Below are 10,978 nucleotides of genomic sequence, written 5' to 3'. Positions count from 1 at the left end.
TCCCAAATAAACCCTATTTCTCCACTCCTGTTCCCAAATAAACCCTATTTCTCCACTCCTGTTCCCAAATAAACCCTATTTCTCCACTCCTGTTCCCAAAGAAACCCTATTTCTCCACTCCTGTTCCCAAATAAACCCTATTTCTCCACTCCTGTTCCCAAATAAACCCTATTTCTCCACTCCTGTTCCCAAATAAACCCTATTTCTCCACTCCTGTTCCCAAATAAACCCTATTTCTCCACTCCTGTTCCCAAATAAACCCTATTTCTCCACTCCTGTTCCCAAATAAACCCTATTTCTCCACTCCTGTTCCCAAAGAAACCCTATTTCTCCACTCCTGTTCCCAAATAAACCATATTTCTCCACTCCTGTTCCCAAATAAACCCTATTTCTCCACTCCTGTTCCCAAATAAACCCTATTTCTCCACTCCTGTTCCCAAATAAACCATATTTCTCCACTCCTGTTCCCAAATAAACCATATTTCTCCACTCCTGTTCCCAAATAAACCATATTTCTCCACTCCTGTTCCAAAATAAACCATATTTCTCCACTCCTGTTCCCAAATAAACCATATTTCTCCACTCCTGTTCCCAAATAAACCATATTTCTCCACTCCTGTTCCAAAATAAACCATATTTCTCCACTCCTGTTCCCAAATAAACCCTATTTCTCCACTCCTGTTCCCAAATAAACCCCATTTCTCCACTCCTGTTCCCAAATAAACCCTATTTCTCCACTCCTGTTCCCAAATAAACCCTATTTCTCCACTCCTGTTCCCAAATAAACCCTATTTCTCCACTCCTGTTCCCAAAGACAACATGTACATTAGTTGTATCATGCTTAATTCTGCAGGAGGTAATATCACACTACAGCTGAGAGGTTATAGGCCTACAGTCAGTATCCCTATTCTAGTTACTATTCAATTTAACCCAAATTAACTTCAAATAGGAATATTGTGTTTATTCATGGATACAGGGATACTCCTGAGCTGGATATCAAAGGTGCAAGTTAACAGTTTATCCCGAAAAAAAACCTTAAGCAGAATATGAGCTACTATCATAACACTGTGCGAGTGTAAACGTGGTCACTGTTATAAAGTCTAGTCTACAGCAGGTGTTTACTGCCCAGTGTTGCCAACTCATTTTCAGGGTAAGTTGCTAGAGGCAGGTTGATTTGTTGCTAAATGACGTTGTGATGTCATTACGTAGAATACACAATAACGTTACTCAAATTGGCAGGCCATTTCAACGAAAAATATGATTTGACATTTGTTCAGGTACAGACTCCCGCTCTTTTCTGTTCTTCTGGCTGTACAATTTTGATTGAGACATGTTGTAAGTTCTGTTCAAGATCAAACATTCGTGACCAACTATATTCATTGGGTTTGGCTCGTCTAACCCGTACTACTGCAGTCAGCTAACAATGATTTGCAATTTGCTGTAATTGCTGCAGGCCTGCTGCTGCCTGTGCACGAGGTGAGCGCCTGCTGCTGACGTCACTCACAATGCACTTTTGCAGCCAGTCACGTGTGTTGTGACAGTGTGTGAGAGAGAACATCGTTTTTGTCTCATTTAGAGGGTAAATGCGTGCGTTTTAGCATTTGAGTCACTTTTCAAAAGTTGCTAAAAGTTCAAAATACATTTTTAAAAGTAGCTAAAGTTGTTGCTAGGTGCTGTTTGAAAAATAAGTTGCCAGGGTAGTCTGAAAAGTTGCTAAATCTAGCAACAAAATTGCTAAATTGGCATCACTGTTACTGCCATCTAGTGGAACATACCAATTTAACACATTTATGAGGGTGTGGAGACGGCTGAGATGAAACTGAAAGTACATTTGTTGTTTTGTACAGGATCCATTTTGAGACGACAGCAGAAACCACTATTTGGAGAGTAAAGCATAAAGTAAGTATTTCTGAACAATCTATTCTGAAGGACAGAGTCAGAGAATGAATATCTGGAATGAGATATTACTAGTTAGTAGAACTGCTACTTGATCTTAGTTGCTGGTAAAGATGGTGGAGCTGTTAAATTATCGGGTTTAATGTTTATCTCAGGGTTTCTTAATACTTTGGTTATTGCCCAGCACTTGCACACCTGATTCAACTAATCATAAAATATTTTAAGACCGTTTAATATTTAAGGCATATAAATTTACATTCTCAAATTAAAACATGTTTGGTTTGTAGGCTTGTTTACAATTATATGCTTAGAGTAATTCCTATTTCTTGATGTAAAAACTCAACTAAATCAGGTCTCGAGTAAATTATACATTTAGCTAAAATGATGTATTGAAGATTGACTACAAATAATAAAATAAGCTGAAGCAAGATTCGAAACAATGTCACTATTTACTGCATGCGACTGACTGTTAGCTCCACCCTCTGGTTACTGTTGTTATATAAAGGAGTGACGTCGTGACGACAGTTGAAACTGAACATAAAGTATGTGTGCAGGGCACAGGTCGTCTCCTCTAACTTTTGTTTTATTTACATGGAAAATGTCTCTTATCGTCGCACTCACATAGGCCAAGGCTCTGTTCACTCCCTCTCTCTCTCTCTCTCTCTCTCTCTCCTCAGCAGCAGGCGCACGTGGAGTGAGCAGCCTGAACCAGTTTCACGTTTTATTGAGTTGCAATTGGCTGACACAGAAAACAAACTCGCATAGTTTTAAATTCATTCGATTTTTCTTGAAGGTTGGGTGATTTCTTGAAATTCATTGTTATAACATTTTCAAACACCCAGCACTAGAAACAGATCAGGGATGGGCAAGCAGAATTTTCTTCCAGCCCTATTTTAAACATATAGTTCACACTAATTACAAAATATAAAATGTTTGTGTACTAAGCAGTCTATGGACAAGCAGACTGGAATCTATGATTTGGTTACCCACTGCCACCAACCATTAATATAACAATTTCCTGTGCAAAACCTTGGTATAGTGTTAACACTCTGGCATGTGTAGAACCTTGGTGTCGTGGTAACACTCTCTGGCATGTGTAGAACCTTGTTGTAGTGGTAACACTGGCATGTGTAGAACCTTGTTGTAGTGGTAACACTCTGGCATGTGTAGAACCTTGGTGTAGTGGTAACACACTCTGGCATGTGTAGAACCTTGGTGTCGTGGTAACACACTCTGGCATGTGTAGAACCTTGTTGTCGTGGTAACACTCTCTGGCATGTGTAGAACCTTGGTGTCGTGGTAACACTCTCTGGCATGTGTAGAACCATGGTGTAGTGGTAACACTCTCTGGCATGTGTAGAACCTTGTTGTAGTGGTAACACTCTGGCATGTGTAGAACCTTGGTGTAGTGGTAACACTCTCTGGCATGTGTAGAACCTTGGTGTCGTGGTAACACTCTCTGGCATGTGTAGAACCTTGGTGTCGTGGTAACACTCTGGCATGTGTAGAACCTTGGTGTCGTGGTAACACTCTGGCATGTGTAGAACCTTGGTGTCGTGGTAACACTCTCTGGCATGTGTAGAACCTTGGTGTCGTGGTAACACTCTCTGGCATGTGTAGAACCTTGGTGTCGTGGTAACACTCTCTGGCATGTGTAGAACCTTGGTGTCGTGGTAACACTCTCTGGCATGTGTAGAACCTTGGTGTCGTGGTAACACTCTGGCATGTGTAGAACCTTGGTGTCGTGGTAACACTCTCTGGCATGTGTAGAACCTTGGTGTCGTGGTAACACACTCTGGCATGTGTAGAACCTTGGTGTAGTGGTAACACTCTGGCATGTGTAGAACCTTGGTGTCGTGGTAACACACTCTGGCATGTGTAGAACCTTGGTGTCGTGGTAACACTCTGGCATGTGTAGAACCTTGGTGTCGTGGTAACACTCTGGCATGTGTAGAACCTTGGTGTCGTGGTAACACTCTCTGGCATGTGTAGAACCTTGGTGTCGTGGTAACACTCTCTGGCATGTGTAGAACCTTGGTGTCGTGGTAACACTCTCTGGCATGTGTAGAACCTTGGTGTCGTGGTAACACTCTGGCATGTGTAGAACCTTGGTGTCGTGGTAACACTCTCTGGCATGTGTAGAACCTTGGTGTCGTGGTAACACACTCTGGCATGTGTAGAACCTTGTTGTAGTGGTAACACTCTGGCATGTGTAGAACCTTGGTGTAGTGGCAACACTCTCTGGCATGTGTAGAACCTTGGTGTCGTGGTAACACACTCTGGCATGTGTAGAACCTTGTTGTCGTGGTAACACTCTCTGGCATGTGTAGAACCTTGGTGTTGTGGCAACACTCTGGCATGTGTAGAACCTTGGTGTCGTGGTAACACTCTCTGGCATGTGTAGAACCTTGGTGTCGTGGTAACACTCTCTGGCATGTGTAGAACCTTGGTGTCGTGGCAACACTCTCTGGCATGTGTAGAACCTTGGTGTCGTGGCAACACTCTCTGGCATGTGTAGAACCTTGGTGTCGTGGTAACACTCTGGCATGTGTAGAACCTTGGTGTCGTGGTAACACTCTGGGATGTGTAGAACCTTGGTGTCGTGGTAACACTCTCTGGCATGTGTAGAACCTTGGTGTCGTGGTAACACTCTCTGGCATGTGTAGAACCTTGGTGTCGTGGTAACACTCTCTGGCATGTGTAGAACCTTGCTGTAGTGGTAACACTGGCATGTGTAGAACCTTGGTGTCGTGGTAACACTCTCTGGCATGTGTAGAAACTTGGTGTCGTGGTAACACACTCTGGCATGTGTAGAACCTTGTTGTCGTGGTAACACTCTCTGGCATGTGTAGAACCTTGGTGTAGTGGTAACACTCTCTGGCATGTGTAGAACCTTGGTGTCGTGGTAACACTCTCTGGCATGTGTAGAACCTTGGTGTCGTGGTAACACACTCTGGCATGTGTAGAACCTTGTTGTAGTGGTAACACTCTGGCATGTGTAGAACCTTGGTGTAGTGGCAACACTCTCTGGCATGTGTAGAACCTTGGTGTCGTGGTAACACACTCTGGCATGTGTAGAACCTTGTTGTCGTGGTAACACTCTCTGGCATGTGTAGAACCTTGGTGTCGTGGCAACACTCTCTGGCATGTGTAGAACCTTGGTGTCGTGGTAACACTCTCTGGCATGTGTAGAACCTTGGTGTTGTGGCAACACTCTGGCATGTGTAGAACCTTGGTGTCGTGGTAACACTCTCTGGCATGTGTAGAACCTTGGTGTCGTGGTAACACTCTCTGGCATGTGTAGAACCTTGGTGTCGTGGCAACACTCTCTGGCATGTGTAGAACCTTGGTGTCGTGGCAACACTCTCTGGCATGTGTAGAACCTTGGTGTCGTGGTAACACTCTGGCATGTGTAGAACCTTGGTGTCGTGGTAACACTCTGGCATGTGTAGAACCTTGGTGTCGTGGTAACACTCTCTGGCATGTGTAGAACCTTGGTGTCGTGGTAACACTCTCTGGCATGTGTAGAACCTTGGTGTCGTGGTAACACTCTCTGGCATGTGTAGAACCTTGCTGTAGTGGTAACACTGGCATGTGTAGAACCTTGGTGTCGTGGTAACACTCTCTGGCATGTGTAGAACCTTGGTGTCGTGGTAACACACTCTGGCATGTGTAGAACCTTGTTGTCGTGGTAACACTCTCTGGCATGTGTAGAACCTTGGTGTAGTGGTAACACTCTCTGGCATGTGTAGAACCTTGGTGTCGTGGTAACACTCTCTGGCATGTGTAGAACCTTGGTGTCGTGGTAACACACTCTGGCATGTGTAGAACCTTGTTGTAGTGGTAACACTCTGGCATGTGTAGAACCTTGGTGTAGTGGCAACACTCTCTGGCATGTGTAGAACCTTGGTGTCGTGGTAACACACTCTGGCATGTGTAGAACCTTGTTGTCGTGGTAACACTCTCTGGCATGTGTAGAACCTTGGTGTCGTGGCAACACTCTCTGGCATGTGTAGAACCTTGGTGTCGTGGTAACACTCTCTGGCATGTGTAGAACCTTGGTGTCGTGGTAACACTCTCTAACATGTGTAGAACCTTGTTGTAGTGGTAACACTCTGGCATGTGTAGAACCTTGGTGTAGTGGTAACACTCTGGCATGTGTAGAACCTTAAATCAGTTTTATAACTATTTTACCAGCATGTCACATGTGCAACAAGATTGGGAAAAAACTCTAGACCACCTTTACTCCACACACAGAGATGCATACAAAGCTCTCCCCCGCCCTCCAATTGGCAAATCTGACCATAATTCTATCCTCCTGATTCCTGCTTACAAGCAAAAACTAAAGGAGGAAGCACCAGTGACTCGCTCAATACGGAAGTGGTCAGATGACGCGGATGCTGCGCTACAGGACTGTTTTTCTAGCACAGACTGGAATATGTTCCGGGATTCATCCAATGGCATTGAGGAGTATACCACCTAAGTCATCGGCTTCATCAATAAGTGCATTGACGACGTCGTCCCCACAGTGACCGTACGTACAGTACATATCCCAACCAGAAGCCATGGATTACAGGCAACATCCGCATCGAGCTAAAGGCTAGAGCTGCTGCTTTCAAGGAGCGGGACACTAATCCGGACGCCTATAAGAAATCCTGCTATGCCCTCAGACGAACCATCAAACAAGCAAAGCATCAATACAGGATTAAGATTGAATCCTACTACACCGGCTCTGACACTCGTCAGATGTGGCAAGGCTTGAAAAGTATTACGGACTACAAAGTGAAACCCAGACGCCAGCTGCCCAGTGACGCAAACCTACCAGATGAGCTAAATGCCTTTTATGCTCACTTCGAGGAAAGCAACACTGAAGCATGCACGAGAGCACCAGCTGTTCTGGATGAATGTTTGATAACGCTCTCGGGAGCCGATGTGAGCAAGACCTTTAAACAGGTCAACATTCACAAAGCCGCGGGCCAGATGGATTACCAGGACGTGTACTCAAAGCATGCACGGACCAACTGGCAAGTGTCTTCGCTGACATTTTCAACCTCTCCCTGACTGAGTCTGTAATGTTTCAAGCAGACCACCATAGTCCCTGTGTCCAAGGAAGCGAAGGTAACCTGCCTAAATGATTACGCCCGTAGCTTTGAAAGGCTGGTCATGGCTCACATCAACAGCATCCCGGATACCCGGATACCCTAGACCCACTCGCAAACCGCCCCAACAGATCCACAGATGACGCAATCTCAATCGCACTCAACACTGCCCTTTTCCCACCTGGACAAAAGTAACACCTTTGTGAGAATGCTGTTCACTGACTACAGCTCAGTGTTCAACACCATAGTGCCCTCAAAGCTCATCACTAAGCTAAGGACCCTGGGACTAAACACCTCCATCTTCAACTGGATCCTGGACTTCCTGACGGGCCGCCCGCAGGTGGTAAGGGTAGGCAACAACACATCTGCCATGCTGATCCTCAACACTGGGGCCCCTCAGGAGTGTGTACTTAGTCCCCTCCTGTATTCCCTGTTCATCCACGACTGCGTGGCCAAACACGACTCCCACCCCATCATTAAGTTTGCTGACAACACAATAGTGGTAGGCCTGATCACCGACAACGATGAGACAGCCTCAAGGGAGGAGGTCAGAGAACTGGCAGTGTGGTCCCATGACAACAACCTCTCCCTCAATGTGAGCCAGACAAAGGAGCTGATCGTGGACTACAGGAAAAGGTGGGCCGAACAGGCCCCCATTAACATCAACGGGGCTGTAGTGGAGCGGGTCGAGAGTTTTAAGTTCCTTGGTGTCCACAACGATCTATCATGGTCCAAGCACACCAAGACAGTCGTGAAGAGGGCACGACAAAACCTTTTTCCCTTCAGGAGACTGAAAAGATTTGGCATGGGTCTCCAGATCCTCAAAAGGTTCTACAGCTGCACCATTGAGAGCATCCTGACCGGTTGCATCACCGCCTGGTATGGCAACTGCTCGGCATCTGAGGCGCTACAGAGGGTAGTGCAGAGGGTAGTGCATCACTGGGGCCAAGCTTCCTGCCATCCAGGACCTATATAATAGGCGGTGTCAGAGGAAAGCCCATAAAATTGTCAGAGACTCCAGTCACCCAAGTTATAGACTGTTTTCTCTGCTACCGCATGGCAAGCGGTACCGGAGCGCCAAGTCTAGGACCAAAAGGCTCCTTAACAGCTTCTACCCCCAAGCCATAAGACTGCTGAACAACTAATCAAATGGCCACCAGACTATTAACCCTTCTAGGGGTTGTGCCAGTGGGCAATGACATTCACATAGCAAATCTCACGCCAAGCTTTCTTTAAAAGTTGGCAGCCCTGTTCACTGCTACTCGTCTCAATTTTTGTGACATTATGCAAATATTTCGTAAAAGGAGGGGAGGGGACCGCATCGGACATGGTGTGAATGGTTTTGTGTGTCAAAATCGGAATCCTTATTTTTTATCGAATTGGGATAAATAAATGGCTACATCAAAAAGTACTAGTTTCATGGAACGACTCCGGCTGTGTGGTTGCTGGGGTAGAGAGCGCCCAAGACATACTATTATAAATGTGAGTTGTCGTTAGCTCTATATAGGGTGTCGTGTATAGGTGACTACAATGCGGAGCCACGACTCGACTTTGGGGTGACCAGGATGCTGGGGTAGACAGCGCCCAAGACACGTTTCTCCTTAACCTACCACAGCCCAGTTATAGCAGCACTAATTTTACGGCCTCCACATTGTATGGGCTCCCGAGTGGCGCAGCGGTCTAAGGCACTGCATCTCAGTGCAAGAGGTGTCACTGCAGTCTCTGGTTCGAATCCAGGCTGCATCACATCTGGCTGTGATTGGGAGTCCAATAGGGCGGTTCACAATTGGCCCAGCATCGTCTGAGTTTAACTGGGGCAGGCCGTCATTGTAAATAAGAATTTGTTCTTAAAACCTGTCTAGGATCAGCGTGGTGCTAGCGGCACCCCCCCCCCCCCCCCCCCCCCACTGAAAAACCAGTGCCGCGAAATTCAAAAAAAATATATTTTTTAAAATATTTATCTTTCACACATTAAAGTCCAATACAGCTAATGAAAGACACAGATCTTGTGAATCCAGTCAACATGTCCGATTTTTAAAATGTTTTACAGGGAAGACACAATATGTAAAGATGTACATCTATTACCTAAAAACACATTAGCATAATCCACCATCTTTTATTTGTCCACCAACACCAGTAGCCATCACCAATTCGGCTAAACTAAGATATTTATAGCCCCTAACCAACAAAAAAACTCATTAGATGACAGTCTGATAACATATTTATGGTATGGGATAGGTTTTGTTAGAAAAAAGTGCATATTTCAGGTAGATGGCATAGGTTACAATTGCACCCACCGTCACAAATGGAATAGAAAAACTACTTAGAGCAACGTGTTTACCTACTTACTAATCATCAAACATTTCGTAAAAATACACAGCATACACGAATCGAAAGACACAGATCCTGTGAATACAGACAATATTTCAGATTTTCTAAGTGTCTTACAGCGAAAACACAATAAATCGTTATATTAGCATAGCACATAGCACATAGCAGCCCAGCATTGATTCTAGCCAAAGTGAGCGATAAAAGTCAACATCGCCAAAAGATATTAATTTTTTCACTAACCTTCTCAGAATTCTTCCGATGACACTCCTGTAACATCACATTACAACATGCATATACAGTTTGATCGAAAATGTTTATATTTAGCCACCAAAATCATGGTTAGACAATGTGAAATGTAGACAAGCTGGTCAGAAAATGTCCTTGCGCCACTTAGACAGTGATCTACTCTTATACATAAATACTCATAAACGTGACTAAAAAATATAGGGTGGACAGGGATTGATAGACAATTTAATTCTTAATACAATTGCGGTATTACATTTTTTAATTTATCCTTACTTTTCAATACAGTTTGCGCCAAGCGAAGCTACGTCAAAAAACATGGCGTCCTAAGCCACTAAAATGTTTCGACAGAAACACGATTTATCATAATAAAAATGTCCTACCTTGAGCTGTTCTTCCATCAGTATCTTGGGCAAAGGATCCTTTCTTGGGAGGAATCGTCTTTTGGTGGAAAGCTGTCCTCTTGCCATGTGGAAATGCCAACTGCGTTCGGGATGAACTGAAAGCGTGCCCACCTATTCACAGCGTTAAAGAAATAAATGTCCCAAAATCGCACTAAACGGATATAAATTGCTATAAAACGCTTTAAATTAACTACCTTATGATGTTTTTAACTCCTATAACGAGTGAAAAGATGACCGGAGAAATATAACAGGCTAAACTAACGCTTGGAACAGGAGAGGGTCGGTGTCCTCCACGCGCGTGACGCACCAAGAAAAGACTTGCTAGCTACAGGGTTTTTTGATTTATAGGGCCTGTGAACGCGCAATCGACCCCATTGGAATCGTCATCACGTAAAGGCATCCAGGGGAAGACGTAAGAAGTGTCCGTACAGTCATAGCACTATCAGTGCCCTTTTAACTGACTTCAGAACAGTGGCCAACATTTCTGAAATCTGAATCCATGTCAGGGAAATTGCTGTAGAATGGGCTCTGTTCCACTTAGAGACAAAATTTCAACTCCTATAGAAACTATAGACTGTTTTCTATCCAATAATAATAATAATATGCATATTGTACGATCAAGGATTTTGTGGGAAGCCGTTTCAAAAATTACCCAATTAGCATAAATAGTCTAAACAGCGCCCCCATCCCCAACAGGTTAACTGACTTGCCTAGTTAAATTTTTTAAAAAGCCACCTGTGAGGATGATAAGTTGTTGGACATTCAATAGTTCAATAGTCTCAGGATTGTGATATGGTCCTTTATCATTGTGACCGACCTGATGGTCTAAAATTCAAAAGAAAATGTGATTTGTATACGATGATTGTTTTAGTCAAATATTATACAGTATCTGTTGGTAAATGTTTTATTTCTAATAGATGTTATGAATAATAGAGAACAATTGATATTCAAGACTATCTTGTCACTGTGTTAACCACAACCAACATGTTGGATCTCTGTTTAGGG

At 44.2% G+C, this 10,978-nt stretch overlaps 1 protein-coding gene across 5 annotated transcripts in view; it reads left to right on the top strand.

The window, feature by feature from the left end:
• The first annotated feature begins 1,786 nt into the window (after positions 1-1,786).
• The window catches only part of LOC129831849 (NACHT, LRR and PYD domains-containing protein 3-like), a 40,317-nt gene continuing 31,125 nt past the window's right edge, over positions 1,787-10,978 (top strand). Inside the window, exons 1-2 of one of the 5 annotated variants that reach the window (XM_055895358.1) lie at positions 1,787-1,899; positions 10,977-10,978. The exon at positions 10,977-10,978 is cut by the window's right edge and continues 367 nt beyond it. Coding sequence is in view for 1 of the 5 variants with exons in the window: in XM_055895374.1 (XP_055751349.1) it covers positions 8,476-8,477 (2 nt within the window). In the remaining 4 variants the exon portion in view is untranslated. Of the gene's footprint in view, positions 1,900-4,713; positions 8,478-10,335 lie in introns of those variants that run through there. The other 4 variants (XM_055895379.1, XM_055895388.1, XM_055895374.1 and 1 more) reach the window with 4 other exon arrangements.

This window comes from Salvelinus fontinalis, chromosome 2 (assembly GCF_029448725.1).
Source record: "Salvelinus fontinalis isolate EN_2023a chromosome 2, ASM2944872v1, whole genome shotgun sequence".
Taxonomy (NCBI): Eukaryota; Metazoa; Chordata; class Actinopteri; order Salmoniformes; family Salmonidae; genus Salvelinus; species Salvelinus fontinalis.
The sequence above is the reverse complement of the archived record's forward strand: the minus strand, read 5'-3'. Positions and strand labels throughout refer to the sequence as shown.